The sequence below is a fragment of the Caloenas nicobarica genome, chromosome 3, assembly GCF_036013445.1.
Source record: "Caloenas nicobarica isolate bCalNic1 chromosome 3, bCalNic1.hap1, whole genome shotgun sequence".
NCBI lineage: Eukaryota > Metazoa > Chordata > Aves > Columbiformes > Columbidae > Caloenas > Caloenas nicobarica.
The window spans coordinates 48,336,510-48,360,491 of record NC_088247.1 but is presented as its reverse complement, the minus strand read 5'-3'; the positions used below and the strand labels follow the sequence as shown (position 1 = coordinate 48,360,491).

Here is a 23,982-nt window from a genome sequence, read left to right as displayed (position 1 = left end):
TTTCTAGGTGAATGTTCCAAATGCACTATTCTAGGCATACGGTTTTCTCTGGCAGAGGAGAGATACATTCTGATATCCTATGCAGCTATCAAGGAACAAATTTTCCTCTGCTTTCAAATTGCTTAACTCTGGAAAATGCACACTTCTTTTGCAGGGGAGGAAGGCAGGAGAAATCCCAACAATTTCCTACTATTAAATATTCAGATAAACTATTTGCTTTTAAAAAGTGGTTTTTAAAACTAAGAAAAACAATTAACTACTCAAGGGACTGTTTCTACACATGCAAAGGATAGACAGGTTAATCAACTCTCTGTCCTCCGAACTGCTTTGAATTTTTAATCTAAATTATTTCATTTCCATTATTTACTATAACACTTAGAAATGTTGTCGACCGTTTAAAATTTTTATTTGGTAAATGCATAAAAGTAGGTCACTGAAAACAAGCTTATACACAATAATACACAGACACATCAGAGGATTAACATATAAAAATCAAGAGATAAAAAAACTGACCTGCTGCTTCTGGTGTTTGCTTAGTAGAGCTAAAAATAAGATGTAACATCTGGAGCAGTCTGCTAAAGCTGCACAGAAGTCATCGTAGGATGAAAGTTTGCTACAAAGGTACAAAAATAAAATATAAATGAATGAAAGTACTTTTTTTCCACAACACATTTTTTTTAAAAAAAATCACTCTGCTTTTGACTCTCAGAGCCATGTTTTCCAACAAATGAAATTAATGCCAATACTTTGACTTCTAGTAGAGGCATACGCAGTTAAATAAGAGCACAACAGACGCCTAGCTATCCTTGCCACATTGAATTACAGGAAGACACAAACATAAGGAGCTTCCCAACCTGCTTGCCATATGGGCACAGTATGATAACTCTAGCACTTCTTAGCGTTAAATGGGAGAAGTGTAATTTCAAGATGACATGGGAAGTCAGACAGGAGTGCAAATGAAGGGTCCCTTCCTAATGCGTGTCTGGTAGAGCGCGGCGACAGCACCAACAGATCACGTCTCTCACCAGCAAAAATATGGAGAACACGTCTTCTTGCAGTCACGGTTTTACCTCTGCCTGTTCCCTAAACAGCTGCTCCAGTCCAACACTGCTCACCTGGACCATTACAAAAATAGGGAACTGGACATGCTTTGGTCAAACCAGAAATACTGCAATAACAGAATAAATGAGGATAACCTCTTACTTCCCATGTAGTCAAAACTAGCAAATATCTGTCTTGAGGTTCAATTACAACAATTACAGCAAGACTTAGAGAAATGAAAAATATTAATAGTTTGAAAATATTCTCTACAAAGAAGCTGCCTAAAGTTACTGAGAGAAAAGAATAATAATTTTACATTACTAGAAGACAAAATTCAAATTTGTGCTCTGTGCTGCATAGTATAATTTTGTTTTGTTTTGTTTTTTGTGACTGCAATTTCCAGGAAGCTAATTAAATTGATTTTATGGCTAATTTGTATCCTCAGAGTATGCAGTTCACTAAACTTAAGAAAAAAAAAATGAAGCACTAAGAAACTTTAAGACAATTACTTTTGCTCCATATTGAATTCTAGATCAAGTAAATGAATTACATTGTATTTACAGTGTAAGTATCAATTACATTTAATTACAAAGCCATTACCCCACTCTTCATGGCATTTTCCAAGTAAAAGAAATGCCTTTCCTTAGAAGAAGTAAACATGCTCAAAGTGCTGTAATCATTGCTAGAACTCAAGTCCTTTTTAGGAACAAAATTAGAGAGATGTGGACAAGGTGGCATGGAATTTGGGAAGCAATTCACATGCTTTGCAGGTAGCACAAACGGCAAAGGACCAAATTTGCCTGTTTTCAGCTGTGGAGAGGAAGGAACGAGAGTCTCTTATGTACCTGCTCTTCAAAGCACGACCAGTTCTCATCTAGCAAGGTGAAAGTGATGGATTATGTGGACGCGCTGAACAGGAAGAGAAGTCCATAGAAGAGTGACTTCTCAATGAACATGAAGCCACAGGCAACATGACTCATGACAATGACAAAACAGCAATGGCAAATACTTCATCCAGTACAGCATTCATAAATTGTGCTTATAAATCAACTTCTCCTGAAATTACCAACAGTTAATTTCACAACTTCTTCAAAAATCCTTCAACTGTTTGCAAGTCCATTTAGCATTGGATATTGCAAGCTGGTGCTTACAAAAAGATCTTTTTGGGTGATTCACTCATACCAGTCTCCCTCTAAAAAGCACATCTTGGGAAACCACCACTGAGCTGCTCACAAAACTGAGATTCTTTCAGTGCTTCCATCTGCACACTCAAGACCTGACCCCACAGATTAATCTCTTCAAACACTCTGCGACAGCTCAGTACAATGCACGCTGATCACATTTTCTCTTCCCTGTATTTTATTTCACAAAACACAGTCCCCAACATAACTTAAGCTTGTGTAATTTCTGTCATTCATTTTTAAAAACATGGCCTAAAATAGGATTAATAAATACCTAATAATGTATGTAGCTTTAAAATATGAGAAATGGTACTTTAAAAACCTCAGAATCTGTGGGATCAAAGAATAACACAATACAACAAAACATTTTTAACAGGGATAATGAATGCAGGTTTGTATGGCTACAATTAAACAATTCTATCAGTACTAATAAAGACACAGTTATCATACAAAATCAAAAACTAAACAGGTCTTTAAAAAAAAAAAACAGTGTAAATCTTCCCATTCTAGTGCTTGATCCTGCCCTCTTCGAGGTCGCTCGAAGCAGTAACACTGACTTGCCTGCTTGCAGCAACAGCACCGTGTTCTATACATACCTGAATATCCTGATGATACAGGTGCACACATCCTTGTCGTTCATACGCTGCTCTAGCGCCACGCAGAGCTCAGAAGCTGCTCCCCTGCAAATAAGCTGCTGTCTTGCCAGGGGCGACTCAGCCAAGTTTCGCAAAGTCGCTGTCAGCTGCATAGAGAATATTTAAAGATTTATTAATCACAGCCGTTTACAACAGAATCCACACTGTTTTAAAAATTTAATAAAGCTCATATCTCCTTTATAACATCTAAGGCAGTCTGAATGCCCTGGGAATCTTCTGCAGGTAGGTATCTACCAATAAATTATAATGGGAAATGTATATGTAACAAAATTGTGTATATTGAAATAACTGTTTGAAAATGAAAGACTGATATGCTGGCCTTTGCCTGCTTGTAACCTCCTCCTTTGAGGGAAACATGATCTTTAAAATCTTGTATGCATGTCCATACACCAATGGGAAATTAGGTGAAATGCTGTGGATAAAGTGATTTTTTTGCGTAATGTCTGATCTCACAAATTTACATTTAAGTCTTGCAAATTAATGCTGATACATAATAGATCTTTTGATAATAACTGTAAGTTGCAAACTCAGATCAATTGATTTTAAAGACAATAAAATTTATTTTTATTAAAAAATTAGAAAGCTAATCAAGATCAAGAGAAATCTACTATTCAAACAGTATAAAAATGAAAAGCTCAAGTCCTCATGTTTATTTTGGAGAAACTTTCAGAAGATACTGTTCTACTTCAAGGAGTCTTAAGCATAAAATATCTATCACTTGTAGATATGCAAAATGAATCAGCTATTACATATTTTGAAATGCTCTGGTTCTTTTCCAAGATAAGGGTATTCAAATGCCAAGGTCAGACAGGTAAGGACATGTAAGTTAACTGTGGATCTAAACCAGAACTTACTATAAAATTAATGTGAAGTCATTTAATCTAATGTGAATGTGGGGATTCTTCAAATTTTCCTTATTGTAAGAGTAAGGTATTTAACTTAAGTTTGGTTATAAATGTAGTTTGATAAGGTACAAAGACTATCCGTTCAAATTGTCTGTAACCACAAAAAACTCTAAAAAATAAGTATTTATCGCTGAATTGGACTACTTGTCCAGAGATATGTAAATGCTAACTTTAAAGGAAAAATCTGACAAAGAGCAGGTTAAGTTGTTCTGTTTGAGAAGCTTTTGCTCGAAGGATTCTATGCACTACCCTGTCCATCGTTCAGCAGCTTTCAATTTGCTGTCCTACTTCAACAAATTTGACAAAATGTGCATGGCTTCAGTTACCACATGAATGAGGAATGAAAATGCAATTCAAGATGTCCTGTAATGGAACAACAGGAGAGGGAACAATGTGTCAAAATGGAGAAGCAAGGTACAGAGGGAAGAAAAATTATGTACCAATGTGAATGTGATATGCAAACGGATTTAGCTTCAGCACTAAATATGGAATGCATACTATGTTCAGAATAAACATAAACTGAACCTATGGAAGCCATTTGCTTTTACCTCATATTTTAAGAATACACCTGGAGTTTTTTATTTTAACTAAGCAACTGCAAAAACATATTTCCAGATATGCATTCTTTCACAAGTCATAATGCTTCAAAAATCAACACAATCCTGAAATAAATATTTTAAAATAAAAATATTCTGATCTAATACTTTGCTATTCCAAAATTTTGGTGGAAAATTTCCTACCAAACGGAACAAACGCAGAAGACTCCATTCAACACTCACATAAAAGATGTTCAGTCAGCCTAGGATGGTATTTGTTGAGCTCTAGCTAAACTTTGCAATGAAGAAAATTAAGGATAAGTCACATATTAAAAGTGTTGTTCAGACTTACATATTAGATGATGAAAAAAAAAAAAAATCTTTATCAACAGATAATGGTGCAGAGGCCTCCAAAAAGAGAGTAAAATTTTTCACTGCCTGAGACAGACAGTTCAAAATACCCCAGAAGTAAATTCTATTAAGAGACATCATCACACAAAGGCTGGAAAGGAAAAGCAATGTAAAATAACATAGACACTTAAACGTGTGAGATAATGAAATTCAGAAGTTCATAGGAGTATATGTCCACAAAAGAACAGTTAGTGCGCAAGTGAAATTTGAGGAGTACAAATTAAGAAATAATAGAAGCTACCCAGACTGCAGATGAATTCAAGAGATACACTGATTGCATCAAGCAGATAACGTGATTCAGGGAGAAATGCATAACAATTCGCCCTAGCAGTCCCCACCAGCCCTAATCCTTATGTTGCCATGTGGAAGATCAAATTCACCCAAAGACAAAATTTAACAGCAGACAAATGCTATTTTTAAAGGAGAAGACATTTAAGTGCTTTTCAATTAAGGAACACGGAGTACTTGTTAAGTCTTGTCAGTGACACTTCAAAAGCCTCGGCTTTTGAATAAACATTACCATATTTCGTATAAATATGATCAGACTATTAGGTGAAGCAAAATAAAATGAGTCAAAGATTACCTTGGTTTCATGTCCTCTATTAAGGAAAAGTTATTATTATTACAAATATTTTTGTTCTTGTATTGTGGGACTTCTGAATAAAATCCATTGTGTAACAGCAAAGAAATCAGAGGGACTTTATTCCCACTAAAAGGACCTGGCAAGATAACGTATAACACTGCCATCTGCTGATTGTGCAATTACATGTTTAAAGAATGAAGAGTTTGTCCCCGTTAACTGAGCTACTTCAGTTATCAGGATTAAGAGATGGCAGAGCCTCCCTCAGAGACCACTGTAACTATTAAACGTGTTTTTCTCCTCCAGTATAATTTGCTCCCATTTCCTTAAGACTTGTATTTATTCATTATTTCTTTATGTCACTGGATATTAGATCCTCTGCTACAAGTTGAAGTATGCCACAAAAACTTCCTTTATTCTTAAAACAGGAATCACTGAAGAAACTTTCTTCGATGCTATATCCCTGAAAACAGAACTATCCCTACATCTGCCTACAATGACTGAACAATTAACTCACATGGAAGAAATGGTGCATATTAATGTAGATTTGTTGAAGAAACCGATAGGAGAAAATCGCACAGGAATTCCACAGCAGCAGGAATCATTATGTTTCCCACAAGAGGAAGAAAAAGGAAGTATCTGTACTACTACGGAAGAGAACACAAACGAGTGAAACAGCAACCTCAATAAGAGACAGATGTCACTATTGACTTTTCCACAAAATACTCAAGGCCTTGTCAGAAACAGCCAGTCTGTTCAAACTCTACAAAATAATTTTGCTACCCTCCCAATCATACTGAAAACAGCAGAGATAATAATGGCCCCCAAAAAAGTGTAAAATATAACATTTTCCTTTCACACATTTGCAAATTAAATCCTTGATTTAAAAAATGAAATTTATCCACGTGCAAATGATGGAAGAAAAAACATTTCTGCAAAGTTGTGGGGAAGATCAGACAGCGAGTCAAACAGCTGAAAATAATCTGATTCATTAGTTTTATTCCTTGGACATCACTTGTTATTTTTAAATGCCCCAACTGGCAAAGACTTCTTTTTTATATCTATTTGACATGAATTTCTCTCTTTTTCTACTCAACAGGATTCCCAATTATATGATTAATGCCAACAGCAGCCACCAAACGTCAGTAATACGCTTTGCTTTTAACCACCACCTTCCTGCTACCAGAAAAATCAATATTTTTAAACTACACAGACATGATAAGGGATCTCTCATTTAGGTTTTAAAATGCCCCCACAAAACTACGACCTAAATTTCCACTCACTGAAAACGACTGCACAGCTTCCATATGTGAGGCACAATGCTCTACTTCTTCATCTAAGCCTACTTTTCTTATACTTTAGGTGTTTTAAGTCACTGTCAATCATCTTGCAAATTACGCTGCGAACAGAATCTATTCTGGACCCCCAGTCCCTCCTCAATACTTTTCAAAAGGGGGTTTCTAACTAAAACGATTGCCTAAGGCAGCACTACGGTAGTATCGGGATTTACGAAGCCTAGCAGCATTCAAGAAAAAGAAAATCTTAATAAAACAAAATCATTGCAGACCTGAAGTTTGTACACCTTCTCTTGAAAAAGAAGGCTTGGAAATCCCATATACAACTTTTGTATAGAATATAATGTATGATATCGCCAAAATGGCATTTTAGAATTGTTTGGAAAGCCACAGTTCCACAAGAAAGTTAACATTCCCAATTCTAAAGATAGAAGCATATGAAAAAGAATTTTATGATTCATATAGGAACTTAATGATGACAGGATCAGATAAGAAAGAAAATAGGAACGCGACACGCACAAAATTTCCAGTTTCATCATATATTCTCCCAGTCTTCAGCAATTTGCCACTTTGGGACTTCCTTAGCCAAATGTAAGTATTAAGCCACATAATTTCACTCAGTGCTTTGTAGCATCTCCCAATCTGTTTATGTTTGTATTAAGATTGTACACCCTATTCTGGAGAGACACACCTCATAGCTTCACTAAAATAACCAGCCAAAATCAGTAATAGTAATGTGATGATGCAAGCGATCTGTTTTCTCACATAATCTCAAGTGGCATAAAATCTCTTGTTTGTAAATTAGTAGACAATTAAAGAAATCTGGCATATTAGGTAGAGAAATTTAGTGTAAACACTGCCTCAGAAAACTGTCCCATTTATTTTCCTGTGAAGTCTCAAAAGCTTACAATTATACCATTCACTAATCTTTACATCAATAATTTCGAAGACAAAAGCCAGGAATCTGCCCGGAAAATCCTGGACAAATACAAAAACCCCCTATGTATAACTTAGGATTTAGCTACATAACCTTTTTTTCTTTCTAGAACACTAAGGTTTAAACAGTTTTAGGGCAAAGGATTAGTTTTCATAGCCATCAAGGTACTTCACAAGTGAAAAGATAGTTTTGAGCCTGCTGCCTTCAAAAAGTTTCAAAAACTGTTGGCTTTTACAATTACCTTATCCTTAAATGATAGTTCTTCAAAAACACTTTGTCAAAAAAATGTAGCTGTATTTCATATGCATTTTTTAAAAGGCATTATGCTTGTAATAAAAAGCTTTCGGTAGTCTCCTAGAGTATTGGAGAACTGGGTTTTATTTATTATTTCAGTTCAAATAATTTAGACAGTGAACACATTTTTTTTCTATTTACTATAATATCGAGAACATTGTCAGCATCATAAAGTAATAAGAAGAAACTGGTTTTATTAGGTACCTAAAAATATTTCTATTAACTTCAGAATTTCTAAAGCCTTTAAAATTGACAACACAAAAATGTCTACAATAACCTAGGTCCTGAACAACTTCATGTAAACTTCTTAAAAAGAAGCCTATTCAAATATAGGTACAACTCTGTCAGTAGCACGCAGGGTTAGCTTATCTCCTCTAATTAAATTTTTAATTTGTCCTCGAAGTGTGTACTTTTAGAAAAAAAGTAAATACTAACCTGGACTAATAGATGGCCCAACTTCGAGAAACATGTGTCATTTTCTTTTGTATTATTATTAATCTGCTTCATTAATTGCAGAAACATTTCAATAGCTCCTTTGTTGACCATTTCATTAAGGAGTACTGCATTTCCAGACATGAATTTTACAGCTCCCATGCAATACAAGAGGGCTTCATGGTTTTTGTGTAGATCTTCAGTTCTCAGGACCTCCAACAAATGATCTAAAAGGAAAATCAGTATTCAGAAAGTCTAATATAAACATTTGTATTTGAAATAGTTCAGTCATTGAAGAGATGAACTGGGAAAAAAAAAACCTCACTCAGATTGACTCTTTATTATACATTTCTAATAAGTGGGCTAGAAAAATTGGGTATTTGGATTGAAATCAAGACACAATTATTGATGAATAAGAGAATGGGCCTGACTTTTGTTCTCCCAGGCTTAAAGAACCAGCACCAGTTGTAAACACATAGCAGTAATCATTGAAATCCTCAGTCAACATTTGCAGAAATCCTGTGTATGCCTGGAATTTTGTGTACTAAACTTTACACATTCCAAATAAGTTTATTCCCATGACTTCCTTAAAAATCAAATGTCTTAAGGTATCTCAAATGGAGCATGAAAAAGCACAGGTGCCTAATTAAAATCTCACATTTGAAGTCTACTCGTAGCCTTTTTAGATTTACTTTTTATGTACGTAAAGTTACTGTAAAATTTTTGCTTTATGCTACCACTGCCAGGTATCTGAAATGTTAATTGCTGTTAGCACAAGCCCAGTGTATCTTTCACAGTCCAACTGAGATATTCTAGATTGGGTGGGTGTATCTTAAATAAATAAGTAATCCTAACCAATTTTATACTTTGGAATTTCTAGTAACTCACTGAAACATACATTTACTTTTGCTTCCTGTGTTCCATCCAGGTGAACTGAACATTTTTCCATGTCATTAAACTTAAGAGATTTATGAAGTTTTTCCTGTCTCACCTCAAGTTGAAATTCTCCTCAAGTATAATATTAGGGCGTATATGGATAAAGCACACACACTGCCAGCTCGTGCCCAAACTTCTACCCTCACCAACTGCCCTTCTCAGTATCTAGCTATTTTGAGATGAATGGTTAATTTATTTCTTCTACTGGAGCTGTTCACAGGGCCAGAAGAAAAAAAACGGAATCTATAACCCAGGGACTGCAACAGTAATCGATGTGATTATGATGACGACCCAGGTTCATGTCTTCAGCCTGGATAAGGTGGGTCCAAACCATAAAGAGTGAATAAACAAACAAACAACCCCCTACCAAAAACATTCCTTCCTTTGTTAGTTTTTAAAATACAGGGAAAGAAGAGCAAGTGAAAGAAAAGTGAGTGAAGGTGAAAATGAGAGCAAAAAACCCGATGCTTCCACAGACATAGCCACTCAACTTGACCAGATTTTTGTATAGTGTGAATCGCTACAAGACTGTAGTTTTCAGTATCCAAAGTCAGTTGAGTCATCTGAGCTGCTCTCTTTTCTCCAAGTCCGTTCCTGTTGATCTTACTACTGGAAAGGCTTATCCAGTCTTTACCTCTGACAACACTCACATACTAAACTTTAAAACTCATGACTACTCTCATCATCTATTTAAGCAGATACATACATATGCTTTAACTTATGCACACGCAACAAGCACTTGCAAGGTCAAGGCCTACATTGATAAAACATACTGAAGTTTTAATGAAAGGAACAGCCATCAGTCGATACTGACTATCATACGCTGCCATTTTCTTCATATTTCTCATATTTGCAAAGTGTGTGTGTATGACACAAAATTACAATCACGAAAGAGATCTTAGAGCCATTGCTGACAATTCTCCAAAACCATTGGCTAAAAAAGCCACTGATTGTTCTCAATATCCTTCCTGATGATGGCCAACAACACAAACAGCATTATTTTGCTTCAATAACATTTGGTGCAGACACGTCTTGACCTCCACAGCCAGTTTTGTTCTGTACATCTCAAAAAGGATCTACTGGAGCTGGAGAACGTATAGAGAAAGGCTACTAAACAGCAGAGGGAATGACACAGTATCCTTTCGGAGACAGAGCTAAAAGGCTGAGATTCCTCAGGCTGAAGAGGAGAAGGCAGAGATACGTGATATGACTGCAGTTTAAAAAATCATGAAGGTGGAGGGCAAGCTGACTGCAGAAACTCTTACAAACCCTGCAAAACCACAAGCAGGGGCATGATGAAAAGTAGATGGGTTTAAAACAGTCGACAGAGAACTTCTGGAACTTGTTGCTCTATTAGACTGCAGAGGCAGACAGAATCAGAAAGTTCAAAAATGAATTAGGCAAGTTAACGAACAAAGGATCTATAAACAGAGACTAAAAAGGATTAGGCAGGGATGCACCATCTAATGTCCCTAATAGAATGTAACAATTCCAGATGCTGGGTTAGTATAGGGGAAACAGAACACAGGAAACATACAGACCTCCATGCTCTCCCTAAACAGCATCCCGTCACCATCGCTGGACACACAGTCCTGGACTAGATGGACTGTTAGTTTGACCTAGTAGGCAACCTGTAGGGTGTGCCCAAGTTAACTTTGAGAATGTTTCTTGAAAGATGATCAATCTAACTATTGAATTTCAACATCTAACTTATATACAAGAATGGAATACATACCCAGCAATCTATCATTTTGAATGATTCCATCATTTTCTTCATTCCTGCAAATTTTAAATGCAAGCTTGCAAACACTGAGAAGATTTTTTCCGTCCACTTTCATCTGCAAAGAAAGTAAAAGACATAAAAATCGCATCTAAAATCTACATTCAAAAATGCACCATAACTTTTTACAAGTTCAGACACCATGGCAAACTTGTATTCTCGCAAAACTGTTAAATTCCAGCAGAAGCCCTGACTGTACACTGAGCCAAACAGAAAAGTTTGCAGAATTAAAGGACTCTGAAGCCTAGCTAGCTTAAGCTCTATTTAGCAAATTGTGCTGACTTTAAAATAACAGATGATGTATAAGCTTTTAACGTATTTTCTGCAGGTAGGATATCAGTAACTTGCACCTTTTTTTTTTCCTAATTCACTCTTACAAAGAAATTCAGCGTAGGATTCACTGGTTTGGCATCTATGGCCATATCACAAAGAAGTCCAGTACAACAGTACATGTCAGGATGGCAGTTATTATCAAACATCAGAAAATAAGATCTTGTGATGTACTAATGGTCATTGAGAGCTCATGAAAGGGAAGTAAAAGTGTTAAAAATACAACAACAAATCTCTTCCTCTGCATTTCAAGGGCAATTTCTTCTCTCATTCATGATTTTTATAAGATTCCCCCAAAAATAACTGTAACAGAACTTTTTTATAAGCACCATTTAACATCTAGGTAATAGCTGAATATATAATTATAACTTCTGATTAAAGTAACACATGCTACCTTAAAGGAGAAGCCTCCACACACACAAATTACTAAAACATCTACAACACAATGCTAGTCTGCATCCTTTCACCAGTGATCGTCCACACATGCTTAGTAGAAGGTGAACCAGTAGGTTCAAAAGCACCAAATTAATTGAGAGTTTTAACCAGAAATACTAGAGAAACAGATCATTACACTTACTTTCAAAAAACCCCATTTTGGTATTTTCAGATAAAGGTTAATAAAGTCAAGATATTATTAAAAAACTAAGCTTCCTTTCTTTCCATGTGTATTTTTTTTAATTATTGTTTTGTTTAAATCCCTACACGTGTACCACAGCGTAGGACACTGTCTCTTTTCCATGCCTAAGCAATATTCCCGCCACCATACACCAACTATGCTATTTCGTAGCCCTCCTTTCTCTCTCAGATGTAACTTCCCTGCAAAAAATTGGCTCCAGCAAGTGCCAGTCTGGAGACCAGTATCTGTATGGCAAGAAATGGTGTTTAGGAAAGGATTAGTTTCGACACAGTTTAAAAGTATGACATGAAAAACTAAATGCAAGTTGTAATTCACAATTTTGAGCTTCACATTCTACCAAACAGCATGTTAAGACACTTACAGCCAGAATAATCTTTGCCAGTTTCAGACAAAGTGGATCTGAATCAATGTCTACAAGTTTATACAATGTCTTCAGAAGCACACTTCTTCTTTTAAATCTTTTTCCAAGCATATTTCCTTCACTCAAGGCTTGATAGAGCTTGGTGCAAGCCAGACAAAGATTTTCTGTATTGTCTTCTACTTGAAGGGGGTGGGTAGGGAGGGAAAAATAAAGAATAATTATCCGTGCCACCTTTTCCAGAGCATCTCAATAGACAAAGACAGGCGAGAACAAAATAAAGAATGGGTTGCACAACAACAAAAAAAGGTGCTCAATAAATCTGTTAGAATGATAACGCAATCCTCAGAAACAGTTTTATGCTGCTCTTTCAAAAAGGTGAGGTTCAAGCGAAGCAATCGCACAGCCAAAATAATATCAAAAGCTAAAATGAAACTCACCTTTAATACTTAATAATCAGATTGACCAAATGTCTACCAGGAAACTGTGAATCTGAATATACTCTTTAAGGAGCCCCACCAAACATTACATTCGAAAGAGAGACAGTTAAGGAATATTTTTCTGCCTGTACACATAGCCTAATACATCAAACCTTGCTGGGATTAAAAACAAGTGAATGTAAAAACTCGTTAGAACTCTCCAATGCATAGTAGATGTGCAAGATATATTTGAGTGACTGTTGGCCTACTGATAAAGTCATCTACCTCCTAGTCTGAATCTCTTAGACACTATTTAAAAGACACACAAAAAAACCCCTGCAGTAAACTTTTACAAAACCTGCATCTCAATACAATGGAATCATGTACATGTTTACTTTAGATAGAAAAGGCAAAGTCTTGCCTATTTTTAAAATTCAAGAGTGAGGGCTTTTTTTCTTTTCTTATATTTGCTTTTGTCTATAAGGTGACACTACTAAAATACCATATAAACCCACTTGAACTGCCTGTATCGACTCTGCATTTACTCAGGATGTACTGCACAGCTGAAATAGAGCCATATTCAAGGAGGAAAAACACTTGTGATGAAATATAGATGGACAGGAAATTACAATAGAAAACATATCTAAAGCTCCAAACCTGGAGGCCCATTGAAGGACTCACTTCTCATGCTGAGCAGTGCCTGGAAGATCTCGGTTTGCAGTCATCATACTCAAGGAAAAGCAATGACTATTCCATTTCTGCTCCCATCATGACAGAAAAGTTCATAAATTTTAAGATGATTCCAAACCCTCTGCTCCAGTAAGCAGTGAAACAGGAGTGGCAAGGAACCAAACTTGAAAGGTCTCCACTCCATTTCGTGAAAATTAACATCAACAAAAATTACTCATTGCTCATCCCATGGGGCATTTTTGAAGCTTATCCTCCCTCGAGTACTGGAATGTAACAAAATTAAGTGTTTGCTCCTCTAGAAAAAGACACTTTGTGGTTCTATTTCTTTTTGTCACATAACCATCTCAAGTGCATGACATTCGTAAGATTTTACACAATACTTAAGTTTCAGGTTAAACTTCAGATTTTTGAAGTTTTCTGCATATATTTTTGAGGGAGAAAGGGGAAGAAAAAGGCTTTTCTATTAAAACATAAAAAAACAAATGTGACCTAAATGCAGGTGCAGTGAATTAGCTGAAAGATACGAAGCAAGTGACTGCACACAAATTGAAAAAATATTGAACTACCACCAGATCCACTCAAAACACTAAAATGATGAAATTCTAATATTCATTTTGATAGGTGAAACAGTCATTGTGCAGTAGGCAGCCTAAATAAAGCAATATAACAAGCAGCTGCAGCAGAAAACGAGGCAGTTCAGTTACAATCTGTGTGAATAGTCAAGCAGCAGCAGAACTCTTAACTTTAAGGTTTTTGTAGTACTACTAGTGAGAAAGAATCATTAGATGATTTCATCTATTATTAGAAAAACTAGGCCATAATCAAGTTTTTTTAAAAGCTAAAAAAACCCCAACACACTAACCAAATCAAGTAAAGACTGAGGAAAAGGGGCATGAAAATTGATTTTCCCTAGTTACATTCATGACAAGGGAAACACGTGATTAGATTTTACCTCTAAATAATGTTTTGCTTACCTATAAAGAACATCTCACTATGCAAAACCCTAACTCAGGGGCTCATATTTGACAATCTCAGCATTAAGGAAAGAAAATGTGAAGTTGCACAGTTGTTTTCAAATTTCCTGATTGCTGTTTTTCTACATACCAGTGACGGATGTGGGAATGAGAATCCTGTCTTTTTAAAATAATGATATCTTTTGGAAATCAGTGCTATACAGGTGTTTCATACTCAACAACACACATTCTATGCTTAAAACAGTAAATGTGTGCAGTACTTTATTCTTAAAATTATTACCTTATCACTGACTGCTAAGCTGGCAGAGCTATGTTGTCTAAAATAAGGTAACTGAATTAGACGAGATCTTCTCTAAAACAGTATTTTTTTTATACAGAATCACAGAATGGTTGAGGTTGGAAGGCACCTCTGGAGGTCACCTGGTCCAAGCCCCCTGCTCAAGCAGCGCCACCAAGAGACAGTTGCCCAGGCCAGTTCTACACGGCAAAGTCACTGAACATATGAAAGCATAAAAGATGACAGAGTCCAACTACTGTTATTCTTTTGTAGTAAACACGAACGAGTCTCATGTCTACTGCAGGAAATAGTGTGGAAAATACATCCTTTCCAGAACAGCGTGACCCACCTTTCTCCAGTTCATGCAGAATTGGTAGAATCTTCGTATGCCAAAAGATTTCTTCCTCTTCTGATTTATCTATTGTTGTTTCATCCTTTAAGCCTTCAAAATACATTGAAAACAAAAGCACATAGTCAGTGAAGGTTTCAATTTCTACAAAAATAAATAGCTACAAATACTTTATTCATCAGTCAGAAAAAAAAAATCTAAAAATGTAACATTTTGCTATATTCTGGGTTATTCTACCTATTCAACCTTTTGTTTTTATTTACCTTTTCTCAAAATAAAAAAGTTCCAAACAAATCTAGATGCATAAATGTTTTGATATGTAAAGCCAGATTTGGTTTTGTTTGCTGACATTAATGTTTCATTTGATCGCTGAACTGGAAGGTAATGGCTACTTTTACATCAACATCTCCTACTATTTTTCAGTTCTGTGTCCATGTGACAGTTTATTCTGTGTTAAAAACTACCCATACTACAGACAATCCTCTAGGATTCTACAATTTTATCTAGTACACATGCACAATATTACACCAAGCTCCATTAACTGACTCTTTGGTCAGTTAGGCCTTGTTAGCAATTCTAACCACTTCATGTAATTAGTTTTGAGAATTTCTCAACTCTAATTTTGTAAAAATCATGTTTCCCTCCTATTCCTTGTTACATTAAACAATTCCTCACATAGCATCTTGGGAAATGAATAGCAAACTACAGATACCTGATATTTTTCCTCCAATAAACATGTCAAAAAACTCAAAGGCAAGCAACTCCCAGTTTTCTTGGTCACTCTCGACAAATTTCCTCCACAGTGACAGCAAATAACAAGTTAAAAACTGGCAGAGCAAAAAATCAGAAGTCTGGAATTCTTCTGGAAACAAGACTGGGAGTGTGGATCTGTTTTCAGATTGGACAAGGGAGTTGGTGAAACACAGTTTATTAAAACACGGATTCCAGGACTGACTTTCATCTGCATGCAATATTACTGGGAATTATTCCGACTTGCTGAACATCCTTGTCACATTCACCTGGCACTGTGTGAAGTAACAGAATTCTGGTCTTGACCACTGGCCCACTACAGTTGGAGAGCAAGAGTTTCTGCACAACTTGAGTTTTAAAGGATCTAAGAATTGCTTACAAGGTGCATGTAGGCATATTTTTGGAGTTCAAAATGAGGTCAAGCTCCTTATCTTGCAGGCAACCAAAGTTGTTGTTATAAAGACAGGGTTTGGTTTGCTGTTTCTTTGTTTGTTTTTTAAATAGGAAAATAAAAGAAACACAACTCCACTAAACATGAAGAAAGCCTTTAAGACCAGAACATATACAACTTTTAAAGTAACAGATTTGTCAGAAAGTGTCTCCTATTGTTCATTACTAGCTTTTGCATTTAAATGACAGGGTAAATTTTTAACATACTTACTATCAAACACAAAAAAATACTGTACTATATGAGAACACTGATATTGAAGGGTTTGCCTCATGAGGACAGTATCTCAGACCTTAAAAAAGTTACTGTCTACTAAGCATTACTTGGAACAGTGAAACACTTAAAAATTTCCTGACTATTTTAAAAGCCTGCCCTTAAAAAAAAAAAAATCCAGACTCTCTTTGTCTATCTGTATTAAATTTAACTGTCTACCTATATTTTACACAGAATGAATCTATTAATTATATTTATTTCAACAGATTATACAAAAATGCTGCTGTTTCATAAGTAACACACTCGTAAGTATGTTATTACAATAACTGTATATTGTTGGTGTATGTATATATACGTATTGGAATAAGTACATGTTATTAGGTAATGCTATTGTTACTTATCTGCAGACCTTTTTATTTTCTAGATCAAACGAGTTAATAGTATTATTTAGATCAATGAGTAGCTTAATTAATAAAGCACTAAGCAGCATTTGCAATGAAGTGAAAGTTCTGCTCCAGATAATGTAAGAACACAGCACATGAGAACAGTAGAATAGTTTGCACTGTTCCTTCCTGCCACAAAACCCACATATTAACTCAATTATTTCTTTTCTTCCCAATTTGTAGCTACCTCTCGAACTGAAAGACAGGACTAACTTTCTAACTATGCACACGCTTAACTTTATTAAGCAAGAAACAGAATAGTTCATGTATGCATTTCCAGATATGACCAAACTTCTCACTACAAAAAAATTTCAAAAGCTATTCAATTTTTAGTTCAGAACAAAAACAACTGATTTTTTTTGGTGCCACTCTTCTGCAAGTTGTCTCACATTCATCAGGAAAATACAGCAACCTAAAAGCCATAATGGCATAATTTTTTAAAACAAATATCTCTTGTAACAAGGGGAAAAAAGATAATAACCTTCTACTAAACAACATTGATCCTAGCAATAAGAATGAAGAGGAAATACATGATTATAAAGAAAAGCAACATTAATACATCATAAACTTGCACGTGTCTCAGTCCTGGGAGATTTTTTAAGTGCTGATTAAAAGTTATGGCACTAGTTGTATTTAAAATATTGCAGAAGCTGTCCTGAACCTTACAATTGAGCGAATCGAAATTCAACAGCAAAAATAATCAAGCAAAAGAATTCAGCAAGTTGAAGTTCATTGTCTCAGTTTTTCACAGGTCTTAACCACAGCTTTGCATTCTGGTCAAAAAAAAAAAAAAATCACTAATCAGTCTAAATTTATTGGTTGCTGTTTTTAGCATGTAAATACAAGAGCCTTAGCAACACTGAGCTTTCAAAAGCTGTGTACTGCCTGACTTATCATGTTTAGCCTTTTCATGGAATACTGAGTGGCCACGAATACATAAATATTAAAACAGTTTACCTCCTCTCTAAAATGTGAAAATATAAACACGAGTCATATCAGAAAATAGGAATAATCCGTAAATGAACACTCTTTCCAGGACCCCACTATAGAGAAGAAAAAACTGAGATTTCCTACTGCCATCCCACTGTTTATTCTGAGATTAAAGATAAAGTATGCACTAAGTAAGGAAGCTACATAATGTTAAAAAAAGCAGATATAAAAAGAAACAATACTAATAACACACATGATTTTTCAATAGCACAAATAAATTACAAGGCTTATAAACATACAAAATACAGCCCCACGGAATACTAACTCCCATGACATGTTAAATACTCTTAGTTCCTCTGGAGGAAATGAAAGCAGAACACACTACAGCCTTCACCAGAATGATCCAAAATAACGCAACTTTTCAGTTCTAGAAAAATAGTAATAAGACATAATAATAGCAGAGTAGAAACTTCAGGTTTCTGTAGCAGACTCTCAAATGTGCACTTGCCATGTATTAAACAGGCCAGCTATGAGGAAAAATTAATTAAAATCCGTTATGTAAAACTAGCAAAATGCATCCCTACAGGGCAACCCAAAATCTGTATCTTCAGATAATATAGCTTGGCATAACTTTATTAGTTTCTGTGCAACTATGCCAGTTTACAAAAAGTGATGGGCAAACAAGGTGTTAATGGACTGGCAAATTCTTATGCCTACATATGGGAAAAATGAGATAAAATCAACAGATTTTTAGAGTTACGATCCCTTGAATATTGTTTCTCTTCAGTAACAACAGTAAAAAAAAAAACCCAATACATCTAGAAAACTAAAATACTGTTCAGTGATTAAAGAAGAAACAGATCTTCAAATCATAAAATTTAGATTATTTCTATTTGACTGTATTTCACATTTTTTGACTAGAGATTGAAATGCCTTATGAAGTACCTGTTACTCTTGTCTTCCAGCCTGTACTCCTTGGCCATGATGGACTTGTGCCAGGCTTTTTCATTTGGTCACTAAAAGATACAGTACATACACATACAAAATATATCAGAATAGAATGCTCAAAATGCTTCTTTCTTCGCAGGCTCTCAGTATGAGATCTGCATATTAATAACTAATCGGAAAAGATTATAAGTTATTTTACTAAGTTAGTAGGTTATCTGCTTATTAAAAACGACATATAAATAAAACTCCCTCCGGCATGTATTACAGAAAGCTCTTTCAGAAATGCTGACATATTTACACCACAAGAGGTCACCATTATGGAACACAAAACCTAAAGCATTTCCACTTGTACAACAAAAGTTAAAGCAGAACCAAACTTAACTGAGAAAGAGCCAATTTTTATTTTATCATCAGTTTCATTAACTGAATATTAACTCAACTAGCTTAAAACTGTAAGATCACCCATTCACAAAGACAGTGATCTCTTTTGATAGAATTAACACTTTTAAAAGCTTTAATGAGAAGAATTTTCAAAGAAACAAACACTTTAGTAACCTTCAGTAAAAACAGTAGCATTTTCAGGTCTGTGCACTACTGCTAACTGCACAGTGGTCACTAGTTCTGTTAGTGTAAGAAACATGTATGTTGACGTTTCTTTGTAAAGCAACAGTGAATAATGCCCTAATTCTTGCTGATTATATGATTAGTCTTTCTTTAGCCACAGGAAACTACTACATATATCTGTGATAAATCTATTCTGTTTGCCCAGCTACGCACTCAAGCAGCACTGATCTAAGAGAACTAAACAAGACATAGACGCTCTTTGCTATTAAACAGGAATCTCTCCTCCTTTAAATTCTGTACTGAAGACAAAAGTCTTATCTATGTTTTCTATTCTCAGTGTATGTTTAAATTAATACTTCTTATTCCATTTGCAGTTCATGTACCAATACAACCTAATCTTCTAAACTTCCTTCTAAAGATAACAGCGGTGTGTTAGCAATGTTATTTCTATTTTTTTAATTTGTTAATTTAGTTGCTATGAGGCTTAAAGCTAAACTGGTTTTTAAGTGTTTTGCAGGACTGGCGCCTAAATCCTGTCTGCCAGTCCAGACAGAAGATGTAAGTCATCCTATCAACAGATGGGGACAGAATAAAAGACAAAGCTCTTGTAGGGTCACTTCCCTACAAAAGGGACTGGACGGCTCCCTGTGATCAGTTAAACATTTCCCAAGCAATCACATTACAGAGGAACACTTGCTTCATTATGGCTAACAGTGGAGAACACTTTCTTTTTACAGTATGAAGATGTAAGTGCTCCCAAATCCAAATGCATACACAAACTATCTTGCCATATTTTCAGCTCATATACAGCAATTCCTACACCTCTGGGGAAGCAATGCTTTAAAAAAAAAAATAGACAAGTGCTTACATCTCTAAAATAAACTGACATCTGTAAAAAACAGGGTTTCTACAGCACACAATAAATACAATTAAGTGTATTAATAGAAATCAAAATTTGGTTCCATTTATCTGAAAACCTTGTCCTACAAACTTTAAAAGTTTAAGAAATGATTCCACGAGGTTCAACCATCCCTGAAATCAAGACTATAACCTGAAACGACACTGTATAACCTGATACTAACCCAGCTATATTCAGAAACCAGTACCTTCAGAAATGTATGTAGGCATGATACTATCTGCCTATATGAGTATGGATGTTTGAGTTTGCTTCCCTCAGAAAAAGTTTTGTAACTATATTCTGTCTGTGCCTCTTCCCGTAAAATGTAAATCCACAGGATGAATCCAAGAAACTGTAACAAAGACAAACCTGCAAGTTTCACAGGAAACAAAAGCAGCTGAATAGAAAAGACACTGAAGCAAAGGATGTGGTAACCGGAACACTTACCAGCTAGAAAACACCACATATTTGAGATGAAGGGTAAGATCATGTCACAGTCTGAACTGCATCAAAAAAATAAAAAGTCTGGTTCGAACCTATGATTTCTTAAACACCGGTATCAACCAGTTTAGAGACCTATGCGAGTAGGAAAGCAGATTGCTGTACTGCTGGTATTCACAGAACTATCTGTACTTTAGGGAAACATCCTCACAAGTTAAACAGCTTAACTGGAACTCTCATCATTTTGAGAAAAAGAATACATTGAGTACATACATAAGAATGACTGGTGGGCAGGCTTGTCTTTAGGGAGTATGCACAATTTATGAATTTTGTGAGACATTACAAAATCTCTTCATGTATCTTTACCATGCTGCCAATTCCATTATAGTTACAGAGACTTTTGCTTCTTTGTTATCTTTTCACTTTCATGTAAGGCTGAAACTTAAGCAATATCTTGTTAAGAACTATGCAGTTAAAATGTAATCAACCTACTCTAAAAAATGTCACCTACTATTGAAGGGAACTGGCTTGTCAAGAGAGTGGTTGCCTTGGAAACAAAGTCATTTGGCAGAAATCTGATCATCTGATAAGGAACTCATCAAGAAATCAACTGACAGAGGCTCTGATTATTTACAGAAGAAAAAGAAGCGGGCAACTGGATCATCTCTATCCCTCTCATATAAGGGCAATCATAGTAGTCCCTACGAGGAACACTGCTCTCTTGAATGTATACAGACTAAGTGGACTTCCAAAAGGAAGGTGAGCCAGCACTGCAGGAGTGCGTTCAGTATTTTTCCCTGCATAATTAAGTGAAAGCAGCATTTATTCAGAAACTCTGCATGTTTAGATGCTTACTTGCTTGTTCTTGCCACGCACCTCTTGTTAACGGTAAATCTGCAAACTCTCACCTTCAGTGGTATTCCAGGGAAAATCACCTTTCTAGGAACTGCATCCCAGAGGCAAAGAATCGGGGTAGTTCTCTCCAAAGCAGCTGCACACAACACCAAGGTGCGATTCACAAATGTGAGTGCAAGATCCCAATAGAGGAATAGTGCCTGGGCTCTTCCCTCATACTGCAGAGCCTTACACACTTGAGAATCCAGCTACCTCTTCACTTGTAAAGCAGTCTGGCAATGGGCTTGAATGTCGTGCCACACCTTTCCATACTGTTAGACCCTCAGCATGGTCCCTGCTACAGTTTTGGCCCAAGAAAGGCAGTACTTTCCCTGACAAATGCCTGTGCACAGGCCACAGACAAGCAGAGGCAGGGGCATCCCCAGCCAACACTTTCTGCGTGGTGGAGAGAGGGTTAAAATACTTTCATTGTATTACCATAATGCATGACACAGCAGTTGGCCACAAAGCCAGCGACTAACTCTTCGTTTAATTTTTATTAATTATTAGTACAGACATAGCCCTGGTGCCCCATTGATTATTTAGTTACCATTTAAGAGGGACACGTAGCCTAATACTAAAAAGTTAATGCTGCTCTACAGAATTGTCCCTAACGAGCACCTTTGATCAGTGAGGTAGCAAAGCTTAACTGGAAATAAAAGAGAACATCATCATGTTTTCTGAATTGTCAAACTGAAAGGCATTCCCTCTAGACGCTACTCTCTCTTCTCCTCATGGTAAGGTTCTTGTAACACCTACATATTCTTACAACTTTGAGAGGCAAAACTAGGAAACATGGAAGTGGGAGAAGAATAAAGGAGCATAGTAACTGAGATAGTGCAATAAAGGATGAAGAACGTAAGGGTTAGTTTTCAAAGAGAAGAGCAGGAATAACGGAGAATGAGCAAAAGATAAGGGCAGTGAGTATGGAAAAGGCCATTAGCTCCCTACGATCTGCTTCTGCAAGTGCCAAAATCTCACATGACTTTGCTCCTCCAGAGATTATGAGCCTCTTCTCTTTCATCCATGTAAACTGAATCTGTGGATTCTCTCTCTTGAAGTAGAGAGAGGAACTGGGACTATCCCCTGTAAACTGGAATCTGAACAGTGTCTTACAAAGGCCGTGAGCTACTCACATGCAGGCTGTGCACAGCGTGTCTTGAGTAAACACTATGAGGAAGCCATACACAGTAGACACTGGTGTCTGGAAATACATTTATTTTCCATTTTTAAACAAGGAAATGAAACTCAATTATGAACTTTGTGATCCAGAAGATAACAAGATTCTGCAAAGCACCCTTAAGTTTGTATTGATAGGTATCTTTTGTTGGCAAATTCTACATGACTGCTTACGGCAACTTCTTTGGGATGAGGGGTGGTTGAAGACATCAGAAGAACAAAACTAGTTTCCATCATCAGAAATAGAAGGAATATGAGGCTTAACATCCAAGGACTTTATGGAAACTGACTAACAAAACAGCATTTTCTCTCACTCAGGTCCACACAAAAAATTCCAAATAGCAGTAAATCTTAAAAATGAGCAACATTTAAGCAACCTTTCTAGGTAACTTGGAAGATAGCCTGGAAAAACCCACAATACTAAAATGTATAGAACATATGTTTACATACATTTAATAAAAATATGAACTAGATTATAGCCTAGTTAGTCCAAAAGCTTGTCTTCAACTTCCTTTTTTAGTGTATCAGAAGACGACACAAAACTGGTATAGACACTCTGAGAAAAACCTCTTCAGAAGTTCCTTCCTGATAAGAAGCATTAGTCTGTGTTGTCGCCACAGAAAAGATCTCTTATCATCCATGTGCTCTTGATAAAATGTTGGCCTCATTGCTAACTTCTACTAGCGTTTTCTAAAGTAAAGTAATATTTAGTTGGGGGGTGGGACTCAGTTTATTTTTAAACAAATTTCTAAAGCATTTGTGTTTATTGCCTTTAAACTTCCTTTTATTTCTTTGATGCCCGTTTTCTTAAGTCAGAAAACTGTAATTATGAGCATACAATTTCTGCACATCTATATTTGCAGAGCATTTTCTATATGTATAGCGCTACAGTTCTAATCTTCTAAGTTCCTTCCTCATAGGCAAATCTAAGTCCCTGATAGTCTGTCTCATTGTTTGTCCTTAGAGCCCTTTTATTTTTTGTCTTCATTTTGATAAGGTCAAAACCAAAACCAGTCATACTTAATGTCAAAGTACACTAGCAATTTATGTAACAAAAATATACAAAAGTCATAATAGGTTATGCTGAAAGTCCTACTTGTCCAGCATCTTCTAACAGTGACCAAAAAGCTGCTTAGATGCCTCCAGCAAAGAGGGTGCTGTTAGGGTGCCCAGCCTGCACTTCTTCAGTTTCTGCCTTTGTGTTTTCTACCCTGATGCATTCCCCACCACCACCCTTTTTTCTTCCATTTTTTGCC

General features: G+C 35.9%; 1 protein-coding gene across 3 annotated transcripts in view; it reads right to left on the bottom strand.

Annotated features, from left to right (window-relative positions):
* The window catches only part of ARMC2 (armadillo repeat containing 2), a 66,392-nt gene that overhangs the window by 23,761 nt on the left and 18,649 nt on the right, over positions 1-23,982 (bottom strand). For all 3 annotated transcript variants that reach the window (XM_065631312.1, XM_065631313.1, XM_065631314.1), the window contains 7 exons: positions 18,748-18,818; positions 15,019-15,111; positions 12,313-12,488; positions 10,940-11,042; positions 8,272-8,495; positions 2,819-2,964; positions 514-613 (listed from right to left, as the gene is read on the bottom strand). In XM_065631312.1, coding sequence (XP_065487384.1) covers positions 514-613; positions 2,819-2,964; positions 8,272-8,495; positions 10,940-11,042; positions 12,313-12,488; positions 15,019-15,111; positions 18,748-18,818 — 913 coding nt within the window. The remainder of the gene's footprint in view (positions 1-513; positions 614-2,818; positions 2,965-8,271; positions 8,496-10,939; positions 11,043-12,312; positions 12,489-15,018; positions 15,112-18,747; positions 18,819-23,982) is intronic.